This window comes from Neophocaena asiaeorientalis, unplaced genomic scaffold (assembly GCF_003031525.2).
Source record: "Neophocaena asiaeorientalis asiaeorientalis breed wild unplaced genomic scaffold, Neophocaena_asiaeorientalis_V1.1 scaffold1037, whole genome shotgun sequence".
NCBI lineage: Eukaryota > Metazoa > Chordata > Mammalia > Artiodactyla > Phocoenidae > Neophocaena > Neophocaena asiaeorientalis.
Window position 1 is genome coordinate 238,364 of NW_020174558.1, and position 13,177 is coordinate 251,540.

General features: G+C 38.1%; 1 protein-coding gene across 1 annotated transcript in view; it reads right to left on the reverse strand.

Annotated features, from left to right (window-relative positions):
* The window catches only part of NTNG1 (netrin G1), a 317,635-nt gene that overhangs the window by 68,932 nt on the left and 235,526 nt on the right, over positions 1 to 13,177 (reverse strand). The window contains exon 4 of the mRNA XM_024757500.1: positions 6,492 to 6,518. Within this exon, the coding sequence (XP_024613268.1) occupies positions 6,492 to 6,518 (27 nt within the window). The remainder of the gene's footprint in view (positions 1 to 6,491; positions 6,519 to 13,177) is intronic.

Below are 13,177 nucleotides of genomic sequence, written 5' to 3' on the forward strand. Positions count from 1 at the left end.
GAAATCTTAATTGTTCCCAAAGCAAGTGATTTGGATATGTAAAAATCTCACTTAAGACACAAATTACTTTAGGGAATAATCTGGTTCTAGGGCCTACATTGATTAATACTATTGTCCAGAAAGCAACAGGAATTATTTTGGAATACCGTGGAAAAGATTTGATTTTTAACACAACGATAAAATGTTAATTTTCAAGTTTCTTTCAGTTTAGAAGCACATCAATTTAGACTATGAATCAGATATATATATCTTGCCTGAATTTTTTTTTTTTTTCCATTAAGGAGAGACTCAGAAAACTGTTATGCGACAATTTGGTTGTGGCACTTGAAACTCCTTTTCATGAATCAGAAAAACTGAGATTCTAGTTATAAAAATTAGACTCTGGTAGAAAGTTTTTCGTCTCCGTGCCCCAAGGAAAACTCTTTGCACTGTAAGTTGGAGACAACTAGGTTAGAATTGCTAAACTTGATCATCTATTGCTGACACCATAGTGAATCAAGCTGAAAGGAAGCTTGAAGCAGAAGGCTAAAAACACTTTATTTATATCAGGAAAGCTTCAGAGTTAGGGTTTTAGAATACTGTCTTCTATCACACATTCACTCCCTTAGCATGAATCATAGGCAGCTTTCAACTCATTTTGTGGATACCCTTTAAAACCAAAGTAAGTTGTGACTATGCTTTCCCATGTTTTTTCTTTTTTTCTAGAATAGTCTACTTTATAGTGTTTCATACATTAGTCATTTAATTAAATGAGAAAGGTGGATGAATTCTAAAGGGTCCTAGTTTGGAAATTGGACATTGAGCTAGAATCCTGCCTTGGCCACCAGATGACTTAGATGATTCAATGAAGCCTTAGTTGCCTTGTCTGTAAAATGATGATGTTGGATGAGTGCTCTTTAAGTTTCATAAAAAGACTAATTTTTACATAAGTTTTTGGTTCTAAAATACAGTGGGAAACAGGGTGCCACCATGGATATGAAAAGCCACTGCTGAGAGGATGTTAATGAGCCTTCATTAAACATCCTTCTTCCAGGCGTGTATGACAAAAACGTCAGGAAGAGACAAAGTCACAAGGTCCCTTTGGATCTGTAGAGTTATTGCTCTTGTTCCTCAGGGAGTTTGGAAACCACATTAGTGATGTCTACAAAGGAATCTATAGAAAACCCTAAAGTTCTTCGGAAGAAACCCCTAGGGCCTTGGAGGTAATCTTACCATCTTTACAGTGAGATGCCTACTCTCAGAAATACAGCATCATTAGACTGCTGGGGAAGATACATTTTAATGTAATAGTGGTAAGGCTGCCCTTGAGGTGGCACACAGAATGTTTTTTGCTATGAGTGACTACGTCAATAAAGTAAACATTTGGATTTTTACAGTCATAGAATATGTACAAGCATGTTTCACAATTTGCATAGCTAATTTCACGAACTGTCACATGTTCTATAATATATGTAACATCTTTACATTTCCCCTCTCCCTCAGCTTATTGAGGATGTTTATCATTGATGGTGGTAGAGGAAGGGCACATTTTAATGTAGCTTCTGTTGACCACACAGTGAGATAACAGAAAATGAACTTCTGTTTTTCTCCAGGACACTAAAGTTCCCTGCACAGAAATGGGTCAATTCAGGGATCAACAGGTCTAAGGTGCAATGTATTAGATTGGAAAGAGTCTGAAGTGGGAGTTAATAAATCTAGAATTTTTCTTTCTAACCTCTTCCACCTGGTATAATGCTATGAGCACAGCTTTTGGAGTCAAACAGGCCTTCCTGGCCATATTACATTTGGTAAGTTACTCAGACACTCTGAACCTCCGATTCACCATTTGTAAAATGGAATTCTGTAGACATGTGGGGACATTTCCCTCCAGTTCCCAGGAAGTGGAGCAGTTAGCTGGCCAGCTCTCTATTGATATTCTAAGAAGTCTTCGGTGATACCCCACTCTTAGTTCACAGTTACATGTTGGAAGGTTCATCATAGGACCTTTCAGAGATCTTGGCAAATCTTTGTTTAAGCTAGGAATTTCCAGATGCCCGCACACAGAGATAACAGCAAAGGTACAGATACCAGCTCACACTTAAAAAGTGGCTTGACATTCTAAAGTCACCTGGGAAAAGGTTAATACATGAAAAAAGTCAACATTGCTCAAGGTGGGCAATTGTTGTTTGCTAAAGATTGCTAAACCTCTTGGATTTTTTTTTTTTTTTAAGGTAGGGGAGACTTCCCCCTTCTTCATTGGAATATTTAATTTATTCTTCAGGATTAAAGAAGCAGCTATGTCCTAATGTTCATTCAATTTTTGGATAACCACAAAGGTTTCATGAATGTGAAATGCTAGTTACACAAATATGAAATGGATCTGTGATGAGAATACTGGGTACATGATATAACAAAGTCCCAAAGGCATCTCACCTGGGACCTTAGCTTTCCTTCTAGAACATCAGCAAACAGTTCAAAATTAATGTAGCACACCATGCAATTTGCCATATAGCTACACTAGCCTGATAATTTTTTTCTTCATTATATAAAACCTAATTAGCTAAAGGGCAATTCAAATGAAACTTTTATTTGGGGATTTAGAAGTATTAAAGCAAAGGGAGAAAAACAAACACTGAAGCTCTCTGGATAGAATGAACAAGATTACTAATAACCCTTGAGTGGGGAAATGATTAACCTTGTTATTTTCCTCACGATCCAGGTTTCTACAGTAAATCAGTTCTGAACAAAAATATTTGGATGCTGTATGGAAAACAACTTTTACAAGGTCTCCAACTGGCATCAAATGTTTTCAAGTATGAAAACATCTCTGAGCTTTCTCAACAGGCTGATGAATCCCTGCAGGTAGCACTTCTCTTGTTTAATAGTCCTGCCAATTAAATCAAATTAGAGATGAATTTTTAACTCTGTGATGAAGGCAGTGCTCATTATAAGAGAAAGCAGGAAAATGGAATATTTCCCTTAAATGGACTGTTGTTTCAAATTGAATAAATTGAAGAGGAGGGGACAGCCAAACGCCTCCATCAATTTCTACACTTTATAAACCATGATGTCGATCATTTGAAGGTAATTTAAGGAAACAATGTACACTTGGGTTCACAAAATGTCTACATATGTCTTTTCTTTTGTTGCTATTCTAAGAAATGGTTTTGTTTATTTAAAAATTCCAAGTATTTTTAAATGGTGTTTCCTGACGTGAATTTTCAGTGGATTATCTGCCTTTAACCTCTGACTTGGTTACCTTTAACCTCTGTTATTTACTTTTTAAGTGATAACCACTCACACAAAGCTATTTGCACATTAGGCCAACACTTGTTGTTCTAATTATGTTTTTTTTTAAAATAATATACTGTTTAACATAATTAGTGAAATCACTTGCCTTTCAAGGCTAAGGATCTGATAATATATGTTCGAACATAATGATTAGTTTATCACTTTAACAAAAACACCCACAGCAAACCAAATATTAATTTGGATCATCAGCATCAACAAATATTCACTTGGATAAAATTGTGAATGCTTACTTATAAGTGCATGATACATTTTACATAAAAAGTGAAACCTGAACGAATTACTACTACATCAGGTAAAGGAAAAACAGAGCTTATAAGGCTCAAATGGCTACAGATCTATTTTGGGATTCATTAATTGCTGACATTATCATCAATATTTTTTCAGCCATGGCCAAAGCACATCAAAATGACTGAGTTTTAAATCAAGTACTTTTGTGATGATTGGGAAACCTATTTCCTAATAGATAGACAACAGCAGGTACAAATGACCTTAATGGGAAATTTGTTTCAAAAACATTTTTAGCGGATGATCGGAAAGGATGACCATTCTGTCTATGCATTTGAACCTTAATACAGGTGTTGACAGTTTGAAATCTGTACTGAAATCTAATAGGCCTCTAAAATCTTCAGTCACTGTGTATATAGCATATGTATATGAACTTATGGTTACATACATCAATAATTTATGTTGATAATATGCATCATTCATTTTCCTTGAGATGCTCTCTGATGATGGGAATCTCATGGGTGTTACATCTATTATAATGGCATCTTTCTATGTACTTGGAATTATGTTCATTGATTCCTTCCTTGGGATAAAGGGAAAAGCCCTGGCAAACACCCAAAATTAGTTAAAAATCCAAGCAGCTCTCCCTTCTCTGGCTTTACCTTGGAAACCCCATTTCTGTGCCCTCTAGAACAGGCAGTGAGTCATCTATGCATGAATTCTTGCCCTTTGGAGAGCAAAGAAATCCATCCACCAGTGCACACAGCGAGCACCTTATGAGTCCTCAAAGAAGGAATGTGTAAATGACATTAAAGCAGCCTAGAAGATACAATCATGTTTGATGGTTTTATGGTAAATCTCTTGACCTTAAAGCCAGGCAATAAGCAAGCTAGTCGTGTGTGATGTTGGGTGACCCCTGGAAGCGCTTATATCCTGTTTGCCTGAGAACTCTGAGGAAACACCCATTGCACTCCAAGCAGAACAGCCAGAGGCATCATGAAGGTGGGGTACAAGCTATCACTTTATTTGTTAGAGGGTTTTAGTTAGGTATTAAGGAGTTAAATTTTCCTAGTTTCCTGATAATAAAGGTTAATACATTTTCCAAAGGCACAACAAAGCATCCTTTCAGGTCACCATTGATTTCAAAATAAAACAAAGCAAAACTGGAATTTCCCGATTCAGTGTGTAAAAGGTCAACATCTGCTGATGCTCAGAGATGGGGCATGTGGTGGAGGCGGCCGAATGAGATGTTGGGTGAGCAGTACAGTCAGAAATTCCATGCAACATACGATTGACACTCCAAACAGAAACACACCCTAACACCAAAGAACTACTTTCCATCCATCCATTTCTGAAACTTTTGACAGGTCAGATCACCATAGCAGCCTCAATTATCTGTCGCAGCTTGCTTCCATTTGGTTCCCTTTTGCTCCAAAATGTATGCGCAAATGCAATTGTCAAGGCCTGAAAGGAGCACGATGTGGCATATTTATACAGTTAGGCAAACGCCAAGGGAGATACTACAGCAGAAAAATTAGACTATTAGATCTGAAGGTTTTCATTTGCAAGTTTGTAGCACCGATGCCATTTCAACAAGATCACGAGGAGGGAGCTGCAGCATTAGTCTGGTATCTAAATGAATGTGAACACCACTCCGATTTCTATTTACAAAGCGGCTGATTTTCATGGCATTTAACACGTCTAGTTCTTAACAAACCCACGTGCGGGCCTATTCTCAAGCGTAAGCAAACTAGGTTGACTTATAAATTGGGAGACCTGACTGCATTTATAAGAAGCGGGAAGTTGTTTTATCCAAATTAGGAGTGTATTGCTTTTTAGATGGATGTTGGGTATTGGAATGCTCCAATCACTGCTGTTTACACTGATATCACCCTGTGTGGCCCAGCACCTATGACGAAGACTGAGGGGTGAAACCCCAGTGAAAATGCTTCTTTTCACTTACAGTGCATAATCTTGGCTTCTTTGGTACTTTATTTCAAATCAGTTATTCAGTAGCTGTCCAAAGGTTTTAGCCATCAGAGGGAAAGGGAACAATGTTTAAAAATACGTGAGATTCGGCTCTGAAAAGTTATGGGGCATTTCCTCAGTGAGTATTTCAGGCTTGGTGTTTGGTGTCGTTGTTTTAAATGTAAAGAGGGAGCTACGGCCTGGTTCTCCATGACAGCTGGTAGAATTCTCTTTGCAATGGTGCTAGAGAAATGTTCCACAGAATGTTGAAGAGAGATTTCTCTTTTCAATTGCTGATATTTCTACTAAGATATTTCTTGCAGGAATTTCTAGTATCCTTACTCTTAAATTTTGCATGTATTTTTTCATACCCCTTCTCTATCAAACTTGAAACTAAGTCGTCAGGAAAACACGGATAATTGTATTTTAGGAGGGAGAAATGGACATACTGATTATTTTTTTCCTTCATTCCTCCAGTAAGAATAATGATCACAAACCTACCTCTTTCAGGCCTTCACAAAGGCTAAAGTTTAATGCACTAATAAAATTCCTGCTCCCTGGTTGCATGGTGATTTCTTTCGGTTCTAATGAATAAGCCTAAAACATTCATTCTCTGCTTTTCTAAATTACGGTAGAAATTCATATTCAGTCCTAGGGAGAAAGTTCAGGTTGTTTGTTGGTTACCAGCTATGGGTAAATAGGACTGTTTATATTTTTGCTAAATGAGTTATGGTTATGTAACTAATTGCACCTCTGTAAAGGTAGCCTTCATTGATCAACAGTAGTCAGGCAAGAGGTGGCACTGCCATATCCCCAGAGGAGTTATACACAGATAACTATTTTATCTGTGCGCTCACCATGTCTGTGCAGAGAACAAACACAGCAATTCAATTCACAAAGGAAATACTCTCTTAGGTCAGAAATGGACACTGGGAAAATAGATCTGAGGATCTGAACAACAAAGCAAAGCTGGCCTAGAATTGGATTGGTGATTTTTTTTTACTTACTGCCAATACTGGAAATACTGGGGATACCTGGAGAGAAAGAGAACAATAAAGAAAAGCTGTTAGACATTTATTAGTATGTGACATCTTTAACATAATATAAAAATCTCGGAAACATAAACACTTGATAACATTCAGGTCATAAGAAAAATAGCACAAAAAACCCCCCAAATATATATCCATCCATCGAGACCATTTTGCTTTCTTCTACAACTCCTTGAACTCATCAGAGTTGGGAAATTAATGTTCAACTTTAGCAGCTTGTTCAAGACAGCTTCGTGATATCAAACATTTTGTGCTTACTTATAAGGTTAATGAAAATTTTTATGTGGTTCAAAACAGATATTAAGCTAGGCTTGTGCTCTGGGCACAAAGACCAAGTATGCATTATATGGGCCTGTGCAAATATATCCACATATGCAATAGATCTCTTTAAATGTGCTGATATGCATGTGTTAGGTGTTGAAAGTCATTTGCCATTTTATCTGATTAACTACATATAACCATCATTTTTAGTCTTCTTTTGCTTGTCAGATATTTGGATTAAATTCTGTAATAGAAATTAAATTGAGCAGAATGATTCAACAGTACATTAGGTCGTTCGATTTGGGCTTCGTCGATTTTTCAGCTTCTACTTTAATTGCCAAGCTGTGCTGAGGTGGTAGAACTATTTCAGAATGTGACTGAACTTGGTATAAACGTGGACATGAATTTAGTCTGTATCTGGATGAAAACCCCTAGCCAAGAGCAGTGGCATGAGAGCCAGGCTGTCTCAGTTTGAAGCTTTGCTCTTATACTCATTGACTGTGTGACCCTGGGGCCAGTGGCTTACGCTCTCTGTGGCTCAGTTCTCCACCTCTTAGAGTTGTTGCAAGGATTACATAACTTGGCAGGTAGTATGTGCTATAACCAACCATCTTTGCTGTGATTACTATTATTGATATAGTTGGGTCATCAAGCAAGCAACACCATGATAGATACTACTAATTAGAAGTCAGAGACTTGTAACATTTCCACTAAATTCAGGTAGTGGTGTGGGTGAGAGCATGAGATGCAAATAAGACAGAACTGAGTAAGAGTCATGCTTTGCAACTGACTAGCTGGGTGATTTCAGGCAAGTTCCCAGCCTCTCTGAAAGCCTGTTTCCTCATCTGAAAGGGGCTAATAATATCTACTGCACAGGGCTGCTGTGAGAATTGAATGAGATAATCCATAAAAATGTCTGACACATGGTACACAGTCAATAAATGATAGCTGTTAATGAGCTGTTCGGACTTGTTCTCCACATCGTGAAGTGTGCTAACAGGTGGTAAATGTAGGAATCATTAAATTTCTATTTTAGTATTTAATCTTTGAACAACTGCCCTCTGCTTATTTTAACTCATCATTGCATCTTGCTCAGAGATTTCTAGCTTTGTATTCTTTAAAACCAAGAGTTATTTTCCTACTTCTTAGTAAGGAGGGGAGAAGGAGAAATTAAAGCTTACCAAGATGTTTTAAAAAAGCCTAGAAGGGATGAACTCTTATTTTCAGTTATTAGATACATTCAAAGTCTCTTGATTTTAAATGCACAGAACTTATGATGCTTCAGCTTAATTACTGATCGCTGACCAACCCAAACTGGAAAGCTAAATTTTCATTTCCATGTTTTAACTTTGTCTGAACTGAATTTCAAGCTGGATGCGATTTCTGCAAAGGACTGCTGGATTCCTAACCCGACATTTCAGTAGACTATCTTTGCCACAGTGTGACACTGACTTGGTACTGAATCTTTATTTTTTTCCTTTGCGAATCCACTTTTGAGTGAGGTATGATGGCAGCAACATAATTTTAGTATCAGTTGCAGAAGCTCCAAATTTCCCCATGATTGAAAATCCTGCTCCACGACAAGGAACTGCTATGCCTTCGTAATCAGTCAAAGAGAATGGAAGTTGGGATGGCAGGAAGAGACTTTTCATGTGTTTTCAAACTTGCATGGAGTTAGAGGGCCGTGCATAATGCAAGGCGGAGTTCTCAGGATGTTCGGCCAGACACAGTGGAGAGCAAACCTGTAAGACTGTTGGATGCAGTACTTGCTGCAGTTGAATACTTTAGAAAGATGCAGAAATGTTTACATGCCTTTGGGGAGGCCAGTGCTGGGAGAAATGTTCATTGCAGCTATACAAACCTTGCCAAGCAAGACCATATGAGATCCTATTTTCCTCATTAAGATGTTTTCTGTTAACTAACATTTGGATGTTTAAAATTCAGGCTCTTTCTCATTTTGTGGTTTAAAATTTTGTGAGGTGCTACCAGGTGAGTCACTTTCTATTCCATTGTTGTAAAATGGGAATTGCTTAGAAAAGATTTTTAAACTGCTCACTGGAATAAAGATTTTTGAAGTTGAAAATACCTGAGCACCAAGGGATGTCCAATAGTATACCGTCAAATGTTATTTTTTTCCCTAATGTTTCTTATTGTAATGTTCAAACACCTTGCTTTTGGTTCTCTACAAACAACTAAAGAATTTAATAAACCAGTTATATGCATTGAAAAGGCTACGAGTAAGTCGTGAGAAATCTTTCAAATGCTTAAGAAACTAACACAGGAAGGCTACAATTCATTTCATGAAAGGTGGGTTTCTCTGGGGTCTGTAAGTGCTGAATCAATGAATGCAACTCCATCTTACAACAGTGATGGTTGCCCATAAGCCACAGGAATGATAGTCAGATTACATTCAGGAAAATTGTCTAGACATGTGTTGGCAGTTTTTTTAACCATTCCCTGTGAAGTGACAACTATTACGTAAAGAATATTTTTACCTTTAAAATTGAGCTCAGAATTTATTTCTGAGCTCAATTAATTATTTCTTCCCTTCCTTCTTCACCTCCCTGATGTGAATTAGCCAGTGTCCTTTGTGATGGCACACCTCTTTGTGCAGGCCTCTGTGAGCAACTTATCAACTTATCTTTATGATTGTGTGTTTGCCTGAGACCTCTGAGGGGAGGAGCGTCATGTCTGTATCTCTGTTGTCTGCTCAGGACAATGCCTGGTACAGAGGAGTTGCTCAATGTACATTTGAGCAAAAATTTATCGCCTGTTTCTGATAGAAGGTTTCTATCAGAGTGAAAATACCACTTTTGGTCATAGTACGGTCTTGTCCCCTATAAAATGTTCCACTGAGACATTTCTCAGAGTTCAGTATTAATAAATATTTTTGTTCTCTTTGGAAATTTCCTCCATTCTAATAGCAAGAGTTATACAATGTGTAGATATGCCCTTCACCACTTTGTCTTCCAGGAAACTCAGAGGTCAGCTTGATGCTCAACTGGGTAAACTGATTTAATGTTTGGCTTATTTTTTTTCTATTCTTTTTTTCTCACACTTTCCTTTTATATTCCTATTTGTATGCTCTTATTTTTATTTGTCTTTTTCCCTAAGCTATCCAGGGGGAACGCAGATTTTGTGGGACCTAAAGCAAACACAAATCTAGGAGCTTTTTTGGGGAATACTAACTTTAAAGTATAAAATCAGACATGAAATTAGATTTGTTTTTTAATTTAGAAGGAGTCTAATGAGGGGCCCTGTAATTTAAGCTTCATTGGCTTAAATCTATCTCTGAAACAACCTCAAAAATCTTTGGGAAAGATAGATGATAAGTAGATAGGAAGGAAAGAAAAAAAGGAAGGCACCAGATAAGTTGATTCAGAAAGAGTGACCAAAAATGGAGAGCTGAAAGGGAGTTAAGAAATAATCTCACTCAGCACTTTAATTTTACAGAAGAGGAAATCGAAGGCACAATGAGAAGTAAGGTCCTCGTCCAAATTGACCCCTTTATAGTCAACACTAGAGCAGGTAATTATCCCCATCTACTGAGACACTGCTCAACTGATGCTGAGGAAATGAAACACAGGTAAGAATGAGCTTTAAGGGAAGGTTCTGCAATATGTGGTATATGAGTTTAGGACTTCTGCTTCTTCTAGAATAGATATGCTCCTTCAGTCAGAGATACACATACATGTTGAGTAAGCCAAAGGGCCAAAGAATGTGGAAGTGCTAATCTTGTAGGTACTTACCGTTCTTCCCTCCTCACGCAGCCCTCCCCAATCTCATATTTATTTATTTATATTTTTTAAGGAATTCTACTGCAGTTGGGGGACGAGACCCTAGTAGACTTATATAGTTTGTTATTTTCTCCTTCCTCCCCTCCCCCTCCCTCTTCTTCTTTCTCCCCTCCCCCTCCTCTTCTTCTCCTTCTCCGTCTCCTTCTTCTTCCAACTTTACTAACCCTCCCACCAAGTATGTGGCTAAAGGGGACATAGTTAAGCTTAAGGAAGACAACCTGATGGAGACCTCAAAAATAAACACTCTGATTTTTCAAAGCAGATTAATGCAGTGCTAAAAGTCATAACTCCTTTTGAGAATCAATGGGAAGTTCAACAGCTTCTCAACAAGAGGGAGGCAGAAGAGACGAGGATTCAGCATGCTTTAAACTGAGAGAAAATATTACCATTGTTGTGTTAGGTGGTTTGAAAAAAGCCTATCAAGTAGGTGACTAGATTTTCTTCTAGCCACGCTGCAGCCACTGGGAGCTCTACCTCCAAAAAGCCCAGCTGAAAAAGAAGTAGGTGATGAGTAAGAAAACATTCTGCAGCCTCATTTGTATTCTAGAGGAACTACTTCCAACATCCTTTCAACCCGGCTCCCTGGTCCAAACTGTTGTGGATAGGAGGTACGGTGAGTTGTCTCCCAGGAACTTGAAAGTGAAGGAAATAAAATTGCCTTCACAGAATTGTACTGTTAAATCAACACATAAATGATCCAATCAGAGTTAGCTAAGTCATCTTAGAACAACAGAAGGGCTCTGGGGCCTGAGTGTCTATGACAAATTTGACAGAGGTGACATTAATCTATTGATAACTTAGTGTATTAACATACCTGAAGATTGGAAGAAAAGCTAGTCAGAAGGTAAAAGCCTGCAAAGAAGAGCATCTTCAGGCATGTGGTGGCAGTACTGGCCTAGCACTGTCTCAGGAAGAGGGAGGGGTAACCTGTAAACTTTCAGGCCTTCAGTGTTCTGTTGGCATTAGGGAGGTTGACCCTGGGGTAGGATGGATGGGTCCGATGTTTCAGCCTGATGTTATTAGCATTTGAATCATTAAAATGTTTGAATTTAATTCCCATGCTCACCAAGCAACCTTCTGATTAGTATCTGGCTCTACGAGGAGACTTAATTACAGGGGAGAGAATGCACTGATCATAAGGACTTAAATATTATTATTATTATTATTATTATTATTTCATATTGTGGATGAATAATCCTGCATTTGGGCACAATTTATCTCCCCATACAGTTGTTGTCTCCAAAGAGAGAATTTGCTCTTTAGACTGGGATGGGTCCACATGCTAGATTACAGTGCAATTATTATGATAATAACAGCTAACTTCATTGTGTGCTTACTATGCGCCTACCACCGTTCTGAGTATCTTACATGTGTTAATTCATTTAATTTTTGAGACAACCCTATGATGTCGATACTCAGGTTTATTTTACTGATGGGGAAAAACTCAAACACAAAGAGCTTGCCCAAGATCATTGCAGTCAGTTGGGAAGGAGACTGAGATTTGAATCCAGAGGTCCAGGATCCAGAGCTTGGGCCTCTAACAGCTACTCTATATTATTGGTCAATTTATTATATCCTTATCTTATCTTATCTCTAATCCTTATCTCTAATCCTCGAAAACAAAACTAAAACAAAAAAACCCTCTGAAGACACAAAGTTTTTTTCCCAAAATTTAGCTGCAGCATGACATAATGTGATCTGAACTAATTTGGTGACAAAACCTGACTGGAAGGGGTATGAGGTCTTCTCCTTTATCTCACTCAGTGAAAATAATCATAGGTTTGCTACAGAAATATGTTTGATTAAGTGGTACTACCTGATATTCTGCTGTGGGTATTGATGTAACATAATGTATGTACACTGTATTACCTTTTAAAATTAAAAAAATTTGAATTCCAAATCAGATCTGGTCCCATAAGCATCAAATAAGTGACTGTGGACTAGTGGTTGTACATGAATAACTTGGGAGGTATCCTGGCTCTATATATTGGCCCTACAGCCTCTTAGAGGTAGGTCCTCTCTTATTGTGCTGACAGAATCAGGGTATTGAGCCTGAAAAGCTGGTAGTCAGAGCCCAACAATGGTCAAGTCACTGAGGCCATGAATGTCACTTAGGGAGGCCTATACACACCAGCCAGCCAATATGTCATCTCTAGATGGCTGGATGGGTCGTGAGCACCCACGAAAAATAAGTGATTCTCTTTCCTATTGTATTTCCTCCAAATCTCAGCTGGTCTCTTCCTATGCAAGACTGAAGGCCCTTGTGTTAGAACTGCTGAACTGTGAAGGCCACATATTCCAGGGGACATGGGAAGATCGATGGGAGGTCAATGCATCCACAAGCACATTTCAAGACTGTATAGGTTTACTTGTTTATTCACCAAATGATTAATTCCACAAACATTTATGAAGGCCAAGAATAAAATATGGTCCCATTCTTAAATTGCTAACATTTTAGGTCCTGAAGTCAGAATGACCTGAGTTTAAGTCTTGCTCTATCATGTATTCGCTGTGGGATCTTGGGGCAACCTTTATGTGCCTATGTTCCTTTATCTGTAAAATGGGGATAAAAATAGTACACACCCC